Source organism: Harpia harpyja, chromosome 1 (genome assembly GCF_026419915.1).
Source record: "Harpia harpyja isolate bHarHar1 chromosome 1, bHarHar1 primary haplotype, whole genome shotgun sequence".
Lineage (NCBI taxonomy): Eukaryota > Metazoa > Chordata > Aves > Accipitriformes > Accipitridae > Harpia > Harpia harpyja.
In genome coordinates this window covers 46,679,937-46,703,238 of record NC_068940.1, presented here as the reverse complement: position 1 = coordinate 46,703,238, position 23,302 = coordinate 46,679,937, and the positions used below count along the sequence as shown (strand labels likewise).

The 23,302-nt window shown below is 45.6% G+C and overlaps 1 protein-coding gene across 1 annotated transcript; it reads right to left on the bottom strand.

Annotated features, from left to right (window-relative positions):
* Positions 1–1,006: 1,006 nt before the first annotated feature.
* Positions 1,007–21,440, bottom strand: PIGU (phosphatidylinositol glycan anchor biosynthesis class U). Its single transcript, XM_052791351.1, has 12 exons — positions 21,182–21,440; positions 19,324–19,388; positions 17,944–18,003; positions 16,890–16,952; positions 15,257–15,366; positions 13,448–13,548; positions 11,339–11,436; positions 8,952–9,106; positions 8,305–8,448; positions 7,351–7,475; positions 5,344–5,486; positions 1,007–2,491 (listed from the first exon to the last, which is right to left on the bottom strand). Exons 1-12 carry the CDS (start codon positions 21,309–21,311, stop codon positions 2,378–2,380), a joined length of 1,308 nt encoding a protein of 435 aa, XP_052647311.1. The 5' UTR covers positions 21,312–21,440; the 3' UTR covers positions 1,007–2,377.
* Between the last annotated feature and the right edge of the window lie 1,862 nt (positions 21,441–23,302).

Sequence of the window (23,302 nt, the reverse complement as noted above, 5' to 3'; positions counted from 1 at the left end):
TATGCACTTGCCCATTGTCCTGGCCCTATCCCTGCCTCTGCCCTTGCCCTTTCCCTGTCCTTGCCTCTGCTCTGTCCATACCAGTGCCAATGCCTCTGCCCCTCGCTCTTCCTCTGCCCCCCCCCCCCCCCCAGTGCTCACACCGTTACTTCTTCTCAGGACTGCTTCCGAGTCCAGCTTTGGGACCTGCTCCCCTGGGAGACCCAGATGGAGCCAGCCTGGGGATGCCGGTGGGCAGCCAGGAGTGGGCCCTGGGAACAGTCACAGGAACAAATTCAGCTGCTGGAGACAGAGGACAGAGCTGCTGCCTGTGGCCCCTCGGCTCAGTCCTGCCTCCTCCTGCCAGCACCGTCTCTCCTGCTGGGTGAATTATTTTCTATGTTGTTATGGGAAGAGGAGGGCTGTAAAATGGATAGCCCCCAGCTAGTCCCAGCTCTTCACCCTCTTATTTTCTTTTATACTGCTGTCTGGTTGAACCATGCATAGCTGGCATTTCCTAAAACTAGAGTGGGTTTCAGCGTGCCCCAGAGACATCTGTTTGCTCTTTGGTGTGCCCCATGGCCGCTTGTTTTCCCTCCTGACCCCTGTGTTTGCTTTCAAGTCCCCTCACGACCCCTCCATGTGCCTCTTGGTTCCTCCCAGAGCCCCCACTCACCCTCTAGTCCTGTCCTGACCCCCATTCTCAGCCCCCTCCCAAACACAGAGCACACAAGAGGTGTTTAAAACTTGCAGTTTATTTTGCTCCTTGACATGCCACACAGCCAGCAGCCCTGCCTCTGTGTGCCCCCTCCACAGCTGGAGGCACAGGGCTGCTGCACTGCCTGCCCCAGCCAGAGTGGCTGAGCGTGGAGGGCTGAGCTGGACTCGGATTAACAATCCCCCACCAAAGCGCTAATAGCAGTGCAGTAAGGCAAAAGTTTTAATTGTCCAGAAAGAAAGAAGAGCTGTTTACACAACTGCCTGGGCACACTGGTCTCTCAGTTGCTCTGTACCAGGTGCAGTTCGGTTTCGATGTTGTCACATTCCCAGCCGTTTGGATTTTTCTTGGGGTCAGTGGAGAAGTGGGCTGCCTGCTGCCCCAACACCAGTGAGAAGGCTTTCACACTGTGGTTACTGCTTCTCAGTGCCACCACGCAACCAGCAGAGCAAGAAGTCTGCCTGGTGGATTCGCCCTGGTGGGTCACATTCACGGGGTCAGCAGCGGCAGCAGCTCTGAAGTGAGCAGGTCTGAGCACAGACAGAAGGGAGCCATGGGGGAACCAAGGGATAGTGCTTTAATGGAGTCCCCCCCACACAGCCGCAAGATACCATCACTGTACTTGCAAGAGGGTAACATGGGGAAGTGCATATCCCATAGTGCTAAGTGGCTGTGGAACACCTGGAGCCCAACAACTTCACAACAGCAGTGGCTGAGGCTCCTTCCGGATTTGGTCTGGGGCCTTAAAGGGGAGATTTTTGACACCTCCTGGTCTCTAGCCCAGGCAGGCAGCTTGCTCATTCCACATCCAGGCTGCCTCCCCAAGCAATCACAACGGTATAGTGTGAGCCCTGCACTGCCAAGCTTTGTTACCCTACAGAAACAAGGAGTAGCAGGAGTCTATCCATCACCTCCACAGTAGTGTTCCTTCTTCTGAGACCCTGTAATGCCTCTGTGCAGCTCCTGATACGAAAGTGTCTGCATTGCTTTAATGGGATCCAGCAGTTACCTGGTGCCCACCCTGCTCCTGTTTTCACCTCAATTCCAGTTCTTACTAGTGTTTGAGCGCCAAGATTATTACCTGTGGCAGCAGCTTTAGCTGTCCTTTCAACAGGTCATTCATCCTTGGTCACCCATTTGTTTCACAAGCACCCGCTGTGCCTGAGCATGAGTGATTTTTCCAGGTCCCACAACAGCAGGAGAACCAAGAAATGGCATCTGCAGCCAGGGCTTAAGCACCAGGTATCCAGAAATTGCCTTGAGCCAAGCAGGAGCAGGGGGCAATTTCCAGGAGAAGCAAACATCTCCAAGAAGCAGTAATAGTAAATTAAACAGCTTATGGGCTGAGCTCTTTCTGGGCCAGAGATTCAGCCCCACTTTTAGCTCAAGACACTTTCTCCAGTTCCTGCTGGACCGCCCAGAGTTGATGGTTGAGGTCGCAGTGAAAAGCACAGCTGAGGGAAGAAGGGAGATACTCCAGACAGAGGCACTGCAGCTCCTACTTGTACCTCCTACAGTCTCTGCACTGAGCCCACAGCTCAGGAGGGTATTCCCAGAAGAACTTCAACCCTTTCTTTCAGTAGGTATCATTCCCCAAGTCAGACCTCATTCAGGGAACCTTCCCCACCCACCCCACATACCCCAAGCTTTGCATGTCCCAGGGAATGGCGGGTACAATCCTTATTTCAAAACAAGCATGGCCTCTGTCCCATCTTGCCTTGTCAAGTGGAGTCCATGAGTGAGGTAGTACTCCCGCCGGAGGAAGGCATAGAAATAATCCGAGATGAGCAGGATCTGCAGAAGCGAGATGTTCAGACACATCAGTGATGCTTCAGAACAAGGAATAAAAAGGGACATGTGTTTGTGATGGACCCTGAAGGGGTTTAAGAAGTTCTTAGGCTGTTCATGATGCTTTGCAAAAGACGACACTGTGATTCTGTGAACACTCCTTGTCCATAGCCTGACAGTATTAAGCCAAAGGAGACTTACACTAATCTATTTGTTGCGCTACCAGTGTGTTCTCACAGACATCTCTGCTAAGGAGACAGCAGCTCCATAAACTGGCCAAAATAGATGACAATGGGAGGTCCATCTGTGTCGCAGCTTTACAGACCATCTCAGCCTCACCCACAGGACTCCTTCCATGCAAACACTGTCATGCAGTTCAACCCAAATGCTCAAAGTCTCCTGCTGCTGATTGCTATTAAGCACTTTTCAATTGTGGTTGGTTTTCAACTGCCATTTCCACTCAGAAAGGGTAAGAAGCTTGCAGGCAGCAGAAGGAATACCACAGCTCCCCAGGTCAGCCTTAGCAAACAGAAGTTTTAGCAGTTTAACAGAATAATACTTACCAGGCTAAGGGGTGAAGAGAAGAGCTGAAATGTCAAGGCTGTGGCTTCACAGTACAACACTGACAGACACCACCAGATAAAAGCACTTCTTCCACCCCCATCACTTCTGCATCTCCTTCCTGCCCCTGTCATGCCCTCTCTGTGGGACACCCAACCCTGTGTATATGTTTGCACACTGTCTCCCTTTAAGTGGTGAACAGAGCTTGCTATCCCCCAGATTTTCCCCTGATCCAGGTCAGAGCATGCTGCCACACACATGGATGTTGGCACCGTCCCGTGTTGCTCGGGAGACAGGTGTAACTTAGGCTGGTATTGCCACTGGCCATGTCGTAATGTGAAATCACAACTGAAGTGCCTTGCAGAGAACCACAGTGAACATGGAAACCTGATGTGGAAATCACAACGTCCCTCCCTTCCTCAGCCCCACTTTGGCTGTACTGAGGCACCACAGTGTGACTGCTCCCTTTCCTAAAAGGCACTGAGAACACACAAGTGGGTCTCAGTGGTTTTTCTAAAGCAGTCACCTTGGGCAAGATGCCTCTGCAGGGGCAGGCTGGGCTACTGTAAGCACAGACAGTGACCCACTGGCTCTGTAGTGCCATTTGTCATTTAGCCTCTTGTGGTGTGACCCTCCCCCAAGAATGCTGACCTTCTCCATTTGGAAACGGCATCACATAACTAGATTGGAAAACCTTTTGAGTGCTAGACCAAGCTAGCAGTTATTGTCCTAATGTCCAGATGCCACTAAATGCATCCCTTTGGCACAATGCCTCACCTGAAGTATGCTGCAGTGCTAAGGGGACAGGGGAGGGAGAGTCAGGCTGTCGGCCAGAGCCTGCTTGGGTTACTGTTAAGTACAGCTCCTGTGGAGAAGACTCAGTGGCAGGATGGGAGGATATGGAGGACCGGGTGGAGACTGAGGGAAAGAGAAACAGGGCTGCAAACTGCTGAGGTCAGAGGAGAAAGTGCAAAGGAGAACAGACAGAGAAGGGTAGAGGTGCCCAGGAAGAATGAAAACAGCCATGCTTATTCTGTCCACTTGTTTTGCTGAACACCATGGCTGACTACGGACATGCTATATCAATATGGTTGATTTTACTTTTAACTAAACTTCTCCGCAGATGTCTTAATGGGAAAAGAAAGAGCTGAGGTTAATGGGGCTGAGGGCTAGTTCTTTCTCACAAGGAAATTAGATTTTTGCTCGGTCTGCATTTACACAGAGCACAAGACCTTGCAGGATCTACTATGACTTTCTCAGGTAGGAAATAAAATCCTCTTAGAATATCAACACCTGCCATCTCTAATTAAAGTTTTACTATTGCTTTCATTCCATAGCAAGACATGTAGTTAGAGAGTTAATGAACCACTCCCAATTTCCTATAAACCCTTCTCAGTAGTATCTCTCTACACCCTCTCACTCTACGGAGTCCCTTTTTGCTTTTACAGAATGGATGTTTGTCCCCATTTATCAATGGGGTGGGGGAGGTACAAGCAGGTGATTTTCAGCCCCTGGCAAAACCGCTCCTCTAGTTTTAGGAGAAGCAGACAAACATAAATGGCTGAGGCACATTCAAAACAAAGGCAACTTTAAGATGAAATGAACATTCTGCTCACCCCCATGTGAAACTGTCCCACGGCTTAGGGACACAAGAAATAGCACAGAGAAGAGGAAGGACTTAGAAAAGGTTGTAGCAACTGTGTACACTGAATCCCATCCTCCACGGGTGCTAAGCTCTGTTTTCCCTAAGGCTAGTGAAAGTCGTGCATCTAGAACAGCCTTGAGAGAAGCAGGGAGAGCAAGCCCTGGCATGACTGAGACCCTGCATGTGCTCACAACCCCACGATTCAGTCAGGTATAGTGCTCAGAAAAATTGGTGACATGTCCCTGTGTATGGGCAGTTCTCATCTGCCTGTTGTCTGGCCCCACTGCTGCTGCCCCATGTTTTTTTGCATTTCCCCTCTTAGCTCACCTTCTCCATTCACGTGTGCTCTTAGTCCTGCCATACCGAGACACTTTTCCTCTGCTGTCAAGGAACAGACCATGTAACTTGCAGTACAATCTAGTTGGATTGTTAAGCTATAGCTCAAATACTACAAGAACTCTTTTCCATTAGTGTGCCAGAACGTGAGGACTAGGCAGATTTCAGCTGGAGCAAGGAGAGGCAGGAAGCTGCTATGCAGGACTACACAGGATGCAAAGATCCAGACACGTCCTGCAGAATTCACTGTTTCTGACAGGACACCCGATCCAGTGACCTACCCAAAGCGCAGCCTTGTTTGCCTCGCTCTACTAACCTGCCCTATGTTGAAAGTCAACGTGATGGCATAATAAAAATTGGAGTTGGCACTTCCTGCATAAATCCATAGATGCCACAGAACGGGGAACAGGAGGGAGCAGACAATGAGCACACATGACAGGATGAAGATGTTCCGGAGGACTGCAAAAGAAAACCAAGATGTTAAAATGATGCATTATTGAGCAGCCATGCTCACACAACCGCTGATGGTATTTAGGGTATGGGCAGTGGGGGAGAGGCACTTGCCAACACATACTTCTCTCCAATAATCTTTCACAGTTTGCTTTAATAATTTCCTGGCTAGCTTTTATAAGAAATCCACTACATTTCCCTTTAAAATAAATACTTCTGCCTTTTCTTGAGTGTGAAATCCTCATTTGGAGCTCTTTCCCTCTAGGTCCTGCTTCCAAATACTCTTCCTTGGAGGACTTTGGCTTTTTGGTGTCTACATTACAGTAACTAGCAGTTTTGAGAAGGGCTTTCCACTAGCATTACGATTCAGAGAGCAGAGCATGCCATTCCCTAGCTTCGTCAAGCTGACAACAAAGGAAAAAAAATGAACCTGTGGGCCGTAGGAAAAGAGATACTTTCTCAGGAGGCAGTAAGGAAATGAAAGCACCATAAAAGGAGGAAACTCATATAGGCCAAATGCGTTGACGAACACTTGACTGTGGGAGGCGCAAGTATAGCGAGAATCCATTAGTGTGTGTGAGGATGTGTCAGATGGACAAAACCCAAGCACAACTTTGTCTAAAAGAGCTAAAAACTACTAGGCCAGAAGAGATTTTGTTTTCTGTGAACTATTTATGCCTGTCCTTTTGGCAGCAGTATTATAATTCATCCCGGCACTTGTGTTGCTGTGCTTGGCAATGTCCAATGTTCAGCCAATGTCCCTGAAGGTAAGTGAAAGACTCCCCATCATTCTGCAGCTGAAGGGAGCTATCTGACATTTTAAGAGCATTGTCACATCCAAACCTGTTCACACCTATCTTTTTAAACTTCTTGTTCACTATTCACTCACTGTGGGGTGGGAGCATGTGACAGATGACTGTCCCTCTCACTGGTCATAGTCCCCTTATCTGCATGCTTGTAACATGCAACTGAATTACGCTGAATCAGGATTTTTCAGAAGTACATCATCTGCTATGGCTGCAACATGCTCAGGGTTAGCATGGGGCTTCCTGGCCTGTTTTATCACAGCTGCTTTGGCCTTAGCTTTCCTTAGTCTAAAACTAATAGAGCAGATGGTGTCCAAGTCTCTTGACTCCTGATTATGCCTCCTGACATCAGGCAGGCTAGCTGTCCATAAACACACTTGGCCTGGGTTAGAGAACACTGCACTAAAAGGCCTGGACAACCTGGCAGGGTTGGTCAAAGCAGTTGGTTTAAGCAAGAAACACCAGGAAGAACACAGCGCTCCCAAATCTCCCCAGTGTAGTAGGTTCTAGAGACTGAGTTTGAAAATCATCAGGAAGCTCTCTGGTGATTTAAAGAGCTAAAGACATTGTTTATGAAGCATTTAAGAAAAACTGGACAATTGCTTGGAATAATTCAGTTACTTTCACTCTGAGCAAACAAGGAGATGCAAAACAAAGAACCACTGCAAGGTGCAGGATTTTAGGGCTGGGGGACTCACCAACTGCAGGAGCAGCGTTCAAGTTACACAGCCTTAAATGGGAGTGAAGCATTTGAAGGATGGATGTACTTTAAATAAGCCACATCCCTTCTGCAGGACTATAAAAAGTTCTTAAAAAAAGTTTATCTTCAGAACAACTTGGAGAGAGGGGGAAGATAAGGTACAAGTGAAAATTCCCTCCTCAACCAATTTCAACCCTAGTCCTAAAGACATGTTAGAGACTGTAGAGAAAAATCAAGTCTCCTGCCAGACACCCCAAGGAGGCCACAAGAGCCTGTGGACCTAGGCCTGGTTTGGTTTAGTGGTGACAGGTATTGGACAGGCCCTTTCCCATTCCAGATAAGGAACAATCAAACACAAAGAACTTACATCTGTAAAGGTGGCTCCAGACTGGAAGGAAGGCCATGTACAATGCAATGTCTCCCACAGTGGGATAGGACTTGAAGATAGAAATGATTGCGATCTGGACAAACATGAAGAACACAGGGTGTTCCCTAGAAGGGAAAAGACACAAAGGATAAGAGGATGCAGCACAGTCTCTGGAAACTGGAAATGAATATCAGCAAGGGCACAAATGTACCGTGGGATAGGCTCAAAGAGGATCTCATACCCCTGTTCTCTCCAAACAAGCTTCTGAGTGCTGGGTGGGGTAGACTGAGCTGCTCTGCAGAGAACTAGTAAAAGGGGATGCACATCTGCTCACTGCCCTCACACAGAAACTTCATGCCTCTACTCAACATACATTCATACAGTTGGTCACCTGGGCTGCTCTTCCCCAGCTCTGTCTTATTCACCAAAAAGCAATCAGCACCTCATCTCTGAAGGTTATTTGGAGAAGCCCATAGTTTATCCCTCTGGTATGTCATTATGTCTGTATCCATTCCAGGTCAACAGGATAAGCACACTGAGAATCCAGGCATGTTAACGGGTGTTTTTATCAGAAAGAAGGGTAACGTTGTCAGCACAGTCCACTAGGAATGTCCCCAAGTTTTCACTTTTTTTCTGACAATAAAGAACTTGAAGTTCCACCCAAGAGTTCTTGCTTTCTGACTACACTGGCTTATGCTGGCAGGGAGCAGGCACCTCTATTGCCTAAATTTCTGCTCTCTCTTTTGATGCCTGTAACACATCTGTTGCATAGCAGAGCCCTACTCACTCTATTTAAGAGGAATAAAGATTGAAACTTTGGGAAATGAGGAGGATAGGCCCTGTTAAAAAAAACCCTATCCTTTTCAGGCTTGTAGATCCAGACGTTTGATGCCAGCCTTATAAGCTTCCACTGGACAACTGAGATTAAAAAAACTAGCAGAGAAACATACTTACTTTAGCTTTATTGCCAAGGGAATGGTGTAGAAGAACACATTGATTTGAAACACACATACGAAGAAAAGACTAAAGTGTTCAAACATCTCTGCAAAGAAGTACCAGAAAAGGCCAATATTGGGTGTCAGATCTGGAACGGAAAGGCTGAAATTTGAAAAGAAAAGGTAAAGTAACATTTTTAAATGGTTGTTTTTCACTGCCCTGCTTCTGTTAGATTAATTAACTATCGTGTGCTACTGGCTGGAGGATCTATATTGTAAATCCGTGGAAGAGAAACCAAAAGGGTGAAAACCTGGAGAGAAAAGGGACTAATCCTTTCCTATGCCCCAGCAGGATTTAAACCGTTCCCAAGCAGACATTTCTGCAGAGATGAAAATTTCACAGCCGCGGTAGCTCAACGATCAAATCAATTTCCAAACAACTCAGTGGAAAACATCTCCTGTCTTCTCTAATTCTTGCTGTTACTTAATTAACAGAAGTTGGCTAATGCCTGCTCTCCTCCACACACTCTTTCTTTTCTTGCATTGCCAGTAAAATCACAGACCACACTCTCCTTAGGACAGGGAGTGGGGCACCTGTGTGTGATGCACAAGAAACAACATGGGTGGAGGCTACACAGAAAAAACAGTAAGAATCCTTATACTTACATAAACCCATAAACAGATGGGATAAAATCCCAGGAGTTGAGGAGGAAGAAGGAGAGGCAGATGATCACCACCAGGCTGCACAAGTACAGGGCTGCATACTGCATGGTGTAGAGCCAGAAGCTTTTACTTTTCAGTTTTATTGGTATGAACTGACGCTGAAAATGAAATACAAGCAGGCAGATATCCGTCATCAGGTAGAAAGCCACAAGAAAGCCTGAGTGTTCAGAACATCATTTTAAATTGATGAAAGAAAGCATCAAACACTGGCACTATGGCACTGGAAGGAGTGGCGCTCAACCACAATTTGCTTGATGTCCTCCACTTTGGCCAATTAAGTCATACACATTGCATGCATTTCCAGAACTGTGCTTAAAAATACAGTAAGCTAAGCTGGTCATTTCTTCTTGCAGCGAGTCAAGTTTCATGCACTCAATGTAATATTTACACACACCTCCTCACAGCTACACTTGTATTTCAGATGTTTGCAATACTGTACTGCTGCCTGCCTTCGACTGCATGAACCCACATCAACTGGGTGACTGAGAGCCCTGCTCCATGACCCACCACCCTGCGATGCCAGGTCTCTATCACATGGACTGGCACTCATGCTCTGCTGAAATCAGGGAAAGAGGACATTCAGTGGGTTCCTAAGCACAAAGGAGTCCCTCTAAAAGGCTGCCTCCTCAGACAAAGACAACCACTGCAGTCCTGCCACTGCCACATGTCCTGACAGGTCAACCACAAGCCCTTGTCACATAACATGACATATGGCTATCTCACTCCAAGAGGTCCCCTGACTGCATTTGTAAAGACAAATATACACAGAGGGGCAAACAGTTTTGGGAATTGCTCAGAGTTCTGCAGCTCCAAGTCAGTGATGTAGCTTTTCCATTTGGTACTACGGTTTACACTGGCAGATGTACAGAGAGCCAGCTCTAACTGATGTGGGCTCTGTGTAAAGCATGCTCTGTTTTCTCAGTCATGGTGTGTTTAACGCCACTTGCTGGAACAATGTAAGCAAGTTTACCAGGGATTTTTGGCAGGACAGGTTGCAAAGTCCTGGAGAAAAGCTATTTAATTCTGTACAAAGAATGCAGGAAAGTTCATTTACAAATCTGGATAAAAGAACACACACTAGCATGATGCCCTTTAAAAGTTGCAAATTAGGCATTCACATATCAAAGCACTTGTTGCTTGTGAACACAATGCTTGTACTTTACTTTGACTAAAGTTAAAAGAGAGCAAATGAGATCAAAATATAAGACATAGAAAGGAAATGCTCCTAAAAATTATCAAACTGAAAAAGCAACACTGACTCGCAGAAGTTCTTGTCTTGCAAAGAGTAATAATAATACAATTTCTGAAAAAAAGTAAGACACATTCATGTCAGATAGTCAGGGAAAGAAAATGGACTAGAACTGACTCTCCATTCTCTTTTGAAGCTCAGAGATTTGAGAATAGGCTGTAATGAACCTGTAGTTAAGATTAGCTATAAAAATCATGAGGGAGACAGGACAGAAGTAACCAAGAAAGACTGGCAAAACACTCAACAGCAGGACTTTCAAAATGGCAAAATAATAAAAATGATCACCAAGTGATCTGCGAAGTGGGATGAGTTCTCTGCTAGCAGTCACAGCCTCACATTACTCCCATATCAGAATAAGACTAGCAAATGATCGGTTTTCATTAAGTGCATTACAATTTGGACTCTCAATTAAGTCGTTGTTTACAGTATCAGCACAAGAGCTGAGAGAGACCAGTGGGAAGCATGCAGACAAATGGGTGATGAATCCACTCACTAGCAAAGAGCTGCTTCAGCTTTAAACCCCACCCCTGCCTGCATATGTGCCTACCAGCCTACTGCTGGGCTAGTTTTACCTGGAGCAGTGTCTGTCTGTTGAGGCACTGTGTACCCATGAATGATCAAGGTCAGCCCTGCTGGAATTCAGGGGTCCTGTTAATGGGAGGGAGAAAGGACAAGGGCAACCAGCCACTTTCACAAGCACATGCCTTTTGCCATTAAACTCCAAATCAGCATTTCTGAGTTTGAGTGATTCAAACATACAGCTCCTCATTCAAACACAGCTCAGTGATCCACGTCAGTGGAAAGGAAATACTCCAGGTCTAAAATCCTCATTGCTATTCACACAACACAAAGAATAGCACTTATTTCGGGCAAGCTAAACACCAGGCAGTTCTTTAGATGACTTTCTGGTCCCTTCTCTTTATGCACAGGCATCCCCATTAAGGCTTCAAACTTCCCATGGCTTGAGGAGAGTCACTTTTTCTGAAACTCAGGACTTCTCCAACTCCCCTTTCAATAGCTAAGGACGGTCCCTGCACAGCTACAAGAAGACAACAGGTACCAACAGTCAGAAAGCATCTACCTGTAGAAGGTAAAGGAGTGCTGGAGCAAACAATGTGAGAGGGTAGAGTGACTGGTAGGTTGCTAAGGCCAGGAACACAGCACTGAGGAAGGCACTACCTGCAAAGAAAAAAAAAATGTTCATTTGTAAGGAACATTTAATATAAACAGCTTTACAGACAGGAAGTCCAAATGGAAAGAAATGCATAATCCTTTGCAGGGGCTTTACAAATATCAGAACACCACTTTAAAGGCGTTTTTAGCAGAATGTGTCTTGGAGAGTGTCCTTTTCTTAACTACATTTTGAACAGAGAATGACTCATACCGAGGTGATTCTCCCACAAGAAAAAAATGCTGACTGGTTTATATCTCCTATCATTCACATACAGAAAGAGATTAATGTAATTCAGTCTATAAATAGACCATGCTGTCTGCTGTTTATGCATGGGAATGCATTCACTTAAGTCATATCCACATGAAACAGCTGTTATACTCATAGTGGGCATGCTGGATAACCTCGTCACCAGAATGTGTCAGGGCCCTCAGCAAAACTCTGTGAAAGAGAGCAAGCCAAAGTCTGCAGCTGAAGGAATTAAGTGGCATTAGCCCTACTTTACAGATACCAAAACTGAGGCATAGAAAGGATTAGCACAGCTTTTCCAAGTGGTCTTAAAAATATGAATGCCTTTATTGAGGAAGCTTTATTTGAGGTGTATCAGGTTGAGCTAAGTGCTGAGTACCCACATTGCCCAACCACCAACACCAGAAATCAAGTCCAAAAGGTTCCAGGTTAAACAATAAAAATACAAGCACCCAGTGCAGTAGCCTGGTTATAGCTTTCAGTCTTAAGTCACTTGATGGAAGTCATCTTTAAAAATACAGCTTAGACAGCAAGAACCCTGACTCAGTGCATTGGACTAATCATCAGCCTACTGACATCAAACACTCGGGAAGCTTCTCGCTGCTTCCACCTTTTGAAAGAAAATATAAGGTTACCTGCTGATGAGCCTTCTCCATTCTTCAACTACGCTCTCCTAGACAGAAACCTCCCTATGCTCTATTTCATCAAGTGTCCAATTCTGCACAGAGCTTAAAGAATTCGTACCCAGAAATCAGTCATAATCTGATATCCTCTCTTCGCCCACTTTAAAACCTAGAGGCTGCCTCACTCCCAGTCAAGGAGAAAACACTAGGGACAGCCACTACAGTTTTGTCTATGACTGAACTATTCGTCATATGGTATCAGTGAACAGTTAAAAATCAGTTTAACTAAAAGGATCCCACTTGTTTGCCTTTGCAAATGGTTTTAAATCAAACCCCCTCCTGCCTCAATTAGTCAATAATTGGAGGAAAAGTTTCTTTTGGAAACACTGATAGAAACAATCTATATCAGCTTTCTTCACAAGGTCTGGGTCTGGGCAGTGCTGGCGACAAGAGATCAGACTGACCTTTCCTCTGATCCAGCAGAGAACTCCTAAAACTTATATGACTAGTACAAATCACATATGCTAAAAGACTTCAGCACTGGGGAGTCATAAAAGAAAAAGAAACCTGGCATTATGCACAAAATGAATGAAACAGCTATTCTGTCACAATCTATTCAACTGTGCTGGTATGGGTCTTTGGTTATGGTTTCTGTTTCCCCAAAGCTTAATCAGCTAATTTCAAACCAAGTTTACAACTGTGAGTGAAAGCCAAATAATAGCTGCAGGCAACTGCTTGCTTTTGAATAAAAGTTCAAAGATACACTTTAAAACCAAATTACAACACTTTAAGTGCATATTCATGTGCAAAAGAAAGAGCAGCAGAGTATTATGTCCTCCTACACACAGACATGCATTACTTCATAAACAGAAAACTATTTTAAGTCATCCAGGAAAAGGAGTCAGTTTTTAGAGATGAAATTCCTAGGTACACAGCTGTGAAATTAAGTTTTGACTTGACTATAATGTCTCTTGATCTTGTGATTTCAGCTAGAACTTTGACCTTGCTCCAGTCCCATTTCTGCTGTGTGTTTCACTGAGATCTTTGTAGCAATCATATCTGTAAAGTTCCACCTCGATTTAATTTCTGCTACTCTTCTAATCTTTACAGAAAGTAATAAAGAACCATTTTTTCTTTATTGCATTACCTTTTATTGTAGCTAAAATGAAGAATGCAATGACAGTATTGTTGATGGCGCAGGTGGACTTTGCCACGCAAGACATCACCGTGTAGGGGTTTAACAGGTAGCTGAAAAAGAGCAAAGCTCGAGTTACATTCAAAGGACACAGCATCTGATTAAAGAGATGTTCAAAGGAAAAACAGATGCACTTTGCTATTTCTTTTCGTTTATTTACATTTGATGGGATCCTCTCACCCTCAAATTAACTCAGCTGAACAAGTTCTTCAGTCTGGAGCAAAAACCAGATCTTTGGATTGTAGCCTTGGACACAGTGGCCACAGGGAGCACACTGGAGGAAAGGAGACAGTTGAGAAGATGTCTAAAATGCAAGTTCTGTCCTAGAAAATGACCACCAAAAATGTTTCTTGCTTAGCAGAAACATCGTGCATTTATTCAGTCAGACCTAGGATTATTGGATTCAAAGTAAACTCTTCCTGCTACTCACATCTACTGGCTCTGAAGAAGTAATAAAAATAAGACAGCAAGATGGAAACAAATCCTGAGACATTAGCAGAGTTTCCCCCAACCCAATTGCACCTGCACACTCTGCTATGGCAGAGCAATCATTTATGTTCACCATGGTATGATCTGAACACAAAACTTGCCAGATATGAAAATCTGGCATATTTTAATTGGAATTATGGCAAGACAGCAAACTCTGAACACCTTTACCTTCCAGACTGCAGCCACACTTTAGTTAGTAAGGATGCCAGCTCCTTTTGGAAATGAGAATTACAATAATCTCATTTAACTAGGTTCAAAGCACAGAAAAATGGAAGGATTACCAATACAATAAGCAAGATAATGTACAGATCAACCTTGCTAATAACTAAATCAATCAGAGTGAGTCGACAGGGCTGATGATTTCCTAATAATCTCTTTACATTTTTCCTATTTCTCTGAGTCCCAGCCTGCCTTTTCCTGTGTTTCCACAGAGACAGCATACAGCAGGACAGGTACAATTTAACGGCAACCTTACTGTGGTAATGTGCAACAATGTTAAATACAAACCAGTCTGCAATTTACTGACTTGCCCTGGGGAATTTAGCATTTTACAAAATGCGTATGAAAAAAAAAGAAAAAATAACAACTTATCTAACAAAAAATTTCTCTGTCACAGAATAATTCACGCAATAATTTCTTCATGTCAAATCCCAATGAAAAAAATAATTCTTTGACATTAAGTATCTCACTTGTATATTATTTATTTTAGTTGAAGCTTTCTGAAATAAAAAAAATGTTTAGTATACAGAGGAACACCAAGACATGACATTATTAAGATGACAACCTGAAAATATCTTTGAATTGTTATAAGCAATTCTGGTATATTCAAGTTGTGATATTCAGCAAACATTTTGTCCAACTGCTCAAAAATTCACCTAACTTTTCTGAAATGACACCTGAGGCATTTGGGAGGCATAGAATCAATTTCAATAACATTAGCATACGGCCAAAATAAACGGGAGTGTGATCTGTGCAGACACAACATTCTTGCTACCAAACTAATGACCTTATGCTGTTGAGCCGGTCTTAGAGTGCCTGAGTGAATTTACTTGTTGGCAACAATCATTTGGAAAAGCATCTGCTTTTCACTTTCAGACAGAGTATTCAGGGCTGGGGTTTTTTTAATATATAATAGGAAATTCAATATTTCGGGGGGGGGGGGGGGGGGGGGAATCTTCAACAAATGTTGAAGCCCCAAATCAGACAAATAAAACCCAAAGGAAGCTGAGGAACCAAAGCAGCCTACTGCACCCTACGAGAAGCAGTACTTACAATAGTGCTACCTTGAGGGGGATGTAATGCATTTCCATGGGCGTCTGGATGAGTTCAGCCACATCTGGTGCATATTTATCCAATTCTATTAGAAGCTTTTGCTTTTTGAACTGAACAAGGGAAAACAACCAAAGACTGTCAGATGAGGAAAGTCATTATTTCTTATTACTCAGGATATCCATTACTGTAAAACATATATGAGCCCCAGGCATGAGCTAAAACTCATGTTATGTGAGGTGTTGTACAAACAGAACAACCCCCCCCCCTCTTTTCCCAAATACTTAACAACTGAAGTGGAAGTCAGGAGAAAGCAGATAATCTCTACTTATTTGAACTTCCTTAATTACCTGTGTCTAGCTCTTGACACAGCTGACAGTGAATTCACCACACTAGAGTTTAATACTTTCAATCTTCCTAAAGCCTGTCTGGATCTCCAATGAAAAGCTGACTTTATAAATTCACTGTTCAACAAACAAGCTCCTGAGAAACCAAGTCACAGAAGTCTGCAGTCTTTGTTATTTTGAAGATGGATACCTCTATGCCAAATCTCCTTTAGGGACCTAAAATCTCTCTCTAATCTATTTTGTTCTATGATGTTCTCTATGGAGACAAAAGAGAAATCTGAATTACGAACCTACTGAACTATGTCATGGTGAGACAGAAGGAGAGAGATGCTGGCAATAAATTCTCAATGAGCAAAGTAACTCACACGCAGGATTTTTACATGTCTGCAGTTCTATCGTGAGTTATTTCTTCAACCTCAAAGTCAGAGGACAAGGAACAAGCACGTAGCTGGATGGGAGACCACACTGATGCTGTAGAAAATGCAGCCTCCCTGTTCATGTTGATACTGAATCACTGCCTCTCTAGGATCGCAGAGAGCACAGCATTGCTTACACAAAATGTTCTTTGAGCTACTTATGAGAGAGAGCTGGGAAGAATCACTCACCTCCAAATACGTGTACTTATAATTTACTCACTAGAATGACTGATGTCACCTCAGCATCCTTGGAAGATTTCATTCCTTCCTTTACACGCCTCCAGCCTGTGTATTAACTCATGCTGTGTGCAAACACAAACCCTGTTCAACCTAAAACATTCCAGGCCCTAGCTACAAAATGTACAGAAGATTGTAGCAGGAGCAGAGGTGAGAAAAGGGAGTGCTCAAGTCTTGCCAAATCCATAGTCCAGTAATTAAATTCTGTATACTGCAAACTGCCATGACAACTGAAAGTGGGTTTTCAGTACGCATTCTAAAATCTCACATCTCCTCTTGCGTACCGTGACTCTAGACTTGTCTGCGTTTCATTGGCTATTGCATTCTCACAAATTTCTCAAATTCTTTACACTCCTTTCAGATCAAAGAACCTACACTGCTGTGATCATCATTCAAGTGCAGTGTGGTAGCTACAGACGCTAATTTGTTTCATACTGTAATACTGCCACAACAGAACTTAAAATAACCTCAGTTGTTTACCACATTCACTCCCCATGTTTACTGATCATCCAGATATGATCAGATTTACTGCAAAAAGGACTGGTTGATACTGCATCTTCTGGCATGTTTTCTTTGGTACAAGATATTTATACTTGCTGGGAGAAGAGGACCAACAACACTGGCAAGTCAGCCTACCACAACTTTGTTGAAGTCTTGGATGGCCAAGTAAAGGGCAACAGCAGTTAGCACATCAGTTACCTAAAAAAGCAAGGCATAGACAGACTGACTGTAAGCGAAATAAACAAATGGAGAAAAAGATATCGGACAGGACTACAATGCTGAATAAGGGCTCTGATCTGATTCAGCTCACGAGAAGAAAAAACAAGCTTTAAAAACACTAGATTGCTGATTTGTGCACTGTGCTCACACACCACCGCTTAACCTTGAAGCCATGAGCTGTATCAAAGGTATTAATATTTACAAAACCAGAGAACGGGGAATTAAGGGGAAATAAATTGCACATGGAAAGAAGTATGCAAGGGTAATAGAGAGAATCACTGGTTTAATTAGAGCACAGGCAACACTGGGGCAGTGCCCAGCTGGCTAAACCCACCTGTCCATTAACCAACCAAAGCATGACAGCGCTTTGAGCTGTCCCAAACCAGGCAGCAGTACAGTCATCTGAACGACCAGCACAAGCACAACGCAGATGGCTGTTAGCTCTGCATGAGACCTGCCCAGCAGGGATCTGGGGAGAGAGGCTCCACCAGGTGGCATGTGCAGCCAGCTATATGATTTCTGTCCTTCTGAATTATGCAGAACTCGGAGAAGAGTTTACAAGAGACATTTGGAGGACTAACCCATTTGTGTTCTCTTTGCAGGCCTGGGGTTTGGCAGCAGGTTTTAGTGAGAAACACTGCAGTGTAGGAATCAGGCTGGGGGGACAAAATATTCTGACCTGTAAGAGGTAACCTTTGAAATTTGAAACCACATGCCAACTTCCCATTCCTCTGTGGGATACGTATCTAACCAAGAACTCACAAGAAAGAAGGAATATGTACAACAAGGGGAAAGCCTGCATGTGGGTTTGTACAGGCAAAGCTGCCTTTCTAATTAAACTGTGAGCTCAGCAGGAGTCTGAACTACAGGGAGGCTGAAGGTCCCCGATTCTTGCAGGAGTAAGAGGAAAGTCATACTCAGCATTTCACAGAACAGCACCTTTCAAGAGGAGCTTTCCAGGAGCACTTACCATGAACACCAATTCAGCATATTCAATCAGGAAGTGAAAGAGATATATTATCAGTGGGGTCTAAAAGAGAGCAGAAGGGAAACCCATGTCAAATACTGTCCAGATAAAACAACTGGCGATTTGATGAGAAAAAGAGAGTAGTACTACAAGAGACTGTGAAACGTAATTTTCCTCAGCCTCTTCTACAACGCTGTTACTTCAGAGTAAAGTGATTAATCAAAGTGCACTTACTGGTCTTTTTCCTTGCAAAGTTCTCAATACACTTTACGAAAAGACACCATCAACTTTGAAAATTATATTTTATTCCAACTTTTCACTTCTACTAGTACAGTGGTAGAATTACAATAGAAAGCATATAAAGAATAGCTTTAGAAAATATTTTTTTTCTAGAGAATCTATTTTTTCAGGTTGTTTGCAGGTACTTTTGAAAGTATTTCCTACATAGCTGGTTTCACTGTTTAGTCTGTTGTTTAGATGAGTCTTTTATAAAGCACAAATAAGAAAGCATGTTAAAAACATAAAGCAGTAAGACTACAGTCCTATCATCCTCTTACTCCCACAGCTTTTCCCTTTTAGGGTAAGAGGAAGAGCATGTTTCTGAATTATTCCTGTGACAGAAAAGCTTAATCTGGAAGTACTATATTTACATGGTGTAAATTCAGTCTTCACTGTGAGAAAATATATTTCTTTTGAAATACTTTTAAAATAATGTGAAGGTACAAATAAGCATTGGAAAATATTTCAGAGTCTGGGAGAAAACTGTGTTTAAAGAAGGAGAATTTATTGAAGAGAAACAAGTTTTCAGAGGTGTACAAAGTATCTGCCTCACCCCTAGGAGACACTATGTATGAGCATACCTTGGTATCAATAAGACCACTCAAGAGCACAAAACCCCACAGGTGCTTAAATGTTTGGAGGAACGAGGTGTGTTCAAGAGGAGGAATAAATGTACTGCACGCTTGTGCTAATGTTAGTATTTCTGCAAATGCAGAAACGCATGATGCCGCTATCCACTAAAACTGCGTTCAGACTCACAATGACACTGTCTCTCCCTGCTCTGGCTTCTGCTGACAGAAACATCTGGATGTGAACAAAGTATTTTGCTTACTACAGATGTCCCCTATTTCAGACTCTCCTTACGCAGTAACAAATATTACAATGTCTATCATCTGCACAGCAATGAGTTATTCTGTGATAAACTGTATTTCCTCACTGTGCTAGTCACTACATATACAACTATTGCACAGACAACTGCACTACTCCAAGTTCTCTGAAGTCTTTAGGACAAGACAGGTCCCCAGCCTTTGCCGGTCCATGAGCAGTAAGACTAAGAAATGTGCCACTTGAATATCACGTTTAAAATGAAACATGCATACCGACCTCATGAAAAATAGCTCCAGAATACGGTGAGACCCCTAAATCCAGCAGAGCTAATCCTTCGACCACTGAAACATAGAAAATGCCTGCATTAGAATCCTGTAATGTGGGAAGAGAAAAATCTCATGATGGTAAAACTGCAGTTTTTAAAACACCCACACTCGTAAGAATCTCACTTTGAATTGCCATCTGAATGGGTGACACAAAATCTCACAAAGCCAACAACCAGCTAGAATTGATTGCTTTCTTACTTCTGCCATGCAAATTTCTTTAGCTACTGAATGGTCAGTTGTAATTTAGTTGTTTGTTTCGGCTAAAAATGTTACAGCTGAAATGTTTTGCACTTAACTATATATAAATCACGTGTATGATATTTACTGATTTTAAGTCATCTATTATGTGATACATGATATCTGTACTGGAGAAATACTAATTCTAAGAGGACAAATCACAACATCATATAGCTACTTTGCCTAATTAGATGCAGAGAGACCTGAAACGTCTAAAACCACAATAAAAAGAGCAGAAATGAATACGTATTACCAGGCAAAGCTAAAAGCTTTACCCATTGTTGAAACTTTCTGACATTTTGCAGCCTTAATTCAGATCCTTTGTGATCATGTAATTACAGCTTGCACTGCAATGCATGCACATGTTTTTCCATAGGATCTCCACCTTACTGACCACAAAGGTCCCCTGGGGATTGAGCAGCGTATGCAGTGAAAGAAGCTATGGGAAATGGGTCCACTTGTTCAGAGGGAAATGAGGCAGGAGACTGCACGAAGCAACAAGAGGTTCTCAGTTCAGTGATATGCTGGAGAAGTAGATTCTGTCTCTGCCACAAAGTTCCTGTATGATGACAGCCCAGGCTTTTCAAGGCGATCCTAATTATGCTCCTTACTATCTAGATGCCTACCTTGATGCTCTAAGGTAAGACTTAAAAAGTATCCATTGCTGCAAGGGAATTTTTGGGAGCTGTATTTTGAAACTATGAAGCATGAAGTGCTACGCACTGTGGAGCGGAGACCTCAGGTCATCAAATGCATTCATGCTTTTGACCTTTATTACCCTGGGCTGCTGTTTTCCACCCCAAAACTGCAAATAATTTTACCTGCGTAATAAATGGATATTATTTTCCCAAAGAGCTGTCTCTAAAGCAAATTAAGGTTCCTAACTGGCTCAAACACTATAGAGATGAATGCCACCAAAAAGCCTTGATCTAACTGTACTTCAGAAGAGAATTTGAATCATGCCGGTAACAAGGCGTGGGGCCACAAACTGAACAAGGAAAACGAAACAGTGAATAGCTCTGCACGAACAGGGAATCACTGTGAGACGGTGCCCGTGCAGTTACAGCATAACGAAAGCGACTCAGTCAAGGCTGCTGAAACTCCACATGCAGTGCGAGGTTTCGTCATTCTTGCATTTGACGTACACCTGTGACGCAACCAGCTTGTACAAGTGCAACCAGGCCAGCTGTACACAATGGCTGAACCCCCATCCTCCTGCCTTCGGCCCAGTGTCCCTCCCGCCCCCTCCCAGCTGCCCAACCCGCGCTCTTCGCTCGAGGACAACTGCCGCGGACCATTCCCTGCAGCTTTTTGTCGGGCCCGGGAGAGGAGCGGCCGGTCCCCAAACCCGGGACCGCAGCCCGGCCCTCGCCCCGCGCGGCCGTGCCCCAGCCTGGCGCCGGGGCGGGGACAGGCCCCCGCCCGCCTCGCAGCCGCGCTCCCGGCCCCCGGGGGTCCCCAGCCCCGGGCGGCCGCCGCTTCCGGCCCCCTCACCGCCCACCCCCGCGGGCCTCGGCCCATTCAGCCGCGCCGGGGAAGCGGTGCCCCGTCCCGGGCCCGCCGGGCCTCACCTCGCTTCCAGGCGTTTAACGGGGACGACACCTCGACCCGCTCGGAGATGAAGGCGGCGAGGCTGGAGCGGTAGAGCACAGCCCGGACCGTCACGGCCACCAGGACCACCAGCACCAAGGGAGCCGCCATCCTCGCGGGCACACGCTGGCTACCGCCGGCTGTAGTTCCCGGGCGGCCCCGGAGAACGCGGCGCCGATGCACGAGCTCGGCCGGGAAGACTACATCTACCGGCAGGCCCCGCGCCGCACCGCCCCACCGCTTCCCGACAGAGCTTGAGAGCTACGGCGAGCGCGGCGGGGCGAACTTCGCTGGGAGCGCGAAGGCCGCCTCCCCTGGCCCGCCTGGCGAGGGCGGGAGCGGGAGCGGCCGGGCCCGGCTGGAGGCGGGCCGGGGACACCAGCGCTGCGGTGCGGTGCGGCGCGGCGCGGCGCGGCCGGGCCCGGGCGGGTGTCCCACCTTCCAGCCCCGAGCTGCCCCTTTCCGCTCAGCGTTGCGCTCCCTCGCCCGCCTGGGCATGGGGCCTGCCCCAGCGCCGGGGCGGGCCGGGCCGTCGGTCTGGTCGGGGCCCTGCGCTTCCCACTGCTGCACATCGTCCTCCCGCCTCTGCCGAGAGCCTGGCTTCGTCTCCTCCTCGCTGGCTTCCCCGCAGGCGGCTGTGCTGCCCCACAAAGGCATCTTGCGTCCCGTCACGGAGCAGGCCCTGGTGCCTCGGCCTTGCCTCCGAGCCGGCGCTCCAGCACCAGAGCGTCGTGGCGGCCTTGCGCTGAACTCGGACAGGACTGCTGCAAGGGATTCCTCCTCCTCGTCTGCCTCAGCTGCAGGACACCGCATGTGTCCCTGAGTTTCATCAGGCTCCTTTTGGCCCATTTCTCCAGCCTGTGGAGGTGAGGTGCCTCTGGATGGCAGCTCTGCCCCGAGCGTGAGCTGCTCACACACTGCATTCACTTCTTCACTCGCTGCCCAGCTGGAGCAGAGCCTGGCAGGCTGAGCCCAGCTCTACACTCAGAAGTGGAAGCTCCGTGGCTTCTGGGCAGCTGTTTGGAAAGTCCCTCAGACTGTTCTTTATTTCATCAGGTGTATATGTACCCCTGTAGTCTTTGCCTGCATGTAGCTGCCACCACCCTTTTGGCTATGGTTGGAGTTACACAGCTGTTGCTGATAGCAGTGAGTGCTGGTGGCCTTGTACGGTTTCAGCAGGCTCTTGGCAAACTGATACTGTCAGTCCATGTAGTTTCAACAGGACCATCAGTCTCCAGAGCTTACGAGTTCTTGGGAGACTTTCACACACTACCTTCCCAGCACATGCTTTCCTGCTGTTTTCCGATAACTGTTTCTCCATCCACGTCCCCAGATACCTATACAGCCCATTCACACAAACTCTTACAAAAGCACCCTTTACAACACTTCCTCTGGGGTGGAGACAAACGGAAGGAAGACCCGGTAGTCTCTTAAAAAATTGAGGGACAGAATGAAAACAGGCATTTCACAACACTTACTTTCATGTAAGTAGGCTTTGCTTACTCTACTGGGGTTGCCACTTCAAAGAGCTGGATAATGTCCAAGCCACAACATTTACATTGGATTTATGCAGCTTCAGAGCCATTGTGTAGACTTGCACCCACCTGCAGAAATGGAGAAATGCTGAGTGCCAGTGGGACATGGTCCCTAAAGGCCCAGATGGCGCAGCTTATACTCTCCCCACGACCGGAGAGACTGGTGGGTTTAGATGGTAAATCACATGCACTTTCTGGACCAAGACCATAGCTACTTAGAACAGCATTAATCCCTTCATGCTACAAAACCAGCTTCAGATGGCCCAAGGAGTGTGTCCTACTGTGCTCACTCCCTTGCTGGGGTGAGGCAGCTTATCTGTTCAGCTGCTGCCATTGCAGGGCTTTCCTCAAATGTGGTCCTATGCACTGCCACAGAACAGCAAATCTGGTCCTGAAGCAATAAGGGGAGCTTCAGTGTTCAGTCCATCATGTGGCAATGCTTCTGCTCTCAGGCCGCTGGCATGAAGGTGCTGGTTGTGGTGGTTAAACTGATTTCCTATTGGCATGGGCACTACCTGGTTGCGGAACTTGGTGGCCCCAGGACTGACTGGGCTTGTCACATCCTCT

Coding starts and splice junctions, on each gene's coding strand:
- PIGU (XM_052791351.1), bottom strand. CDS start 21,311: ATGGCGGCTCCCTTGGTGCTGGTGGTCCTGGTGGCCGTGACGGTCCGG. Junction 18,004..19,323: donor CTGGAGCTATTTTTCATGAG/GTCGGTATGCAT, acceptor GCTCTCTTTTAG/ACCCCACTGATAATATATCT. Junction 5,487..7,350: donor CTGGAGCCACCTTTACAGAT/GTAAGTTCTTTG, acceptor TTTCTTTTGCAG/TCCTCCGGAACATCTTCATC.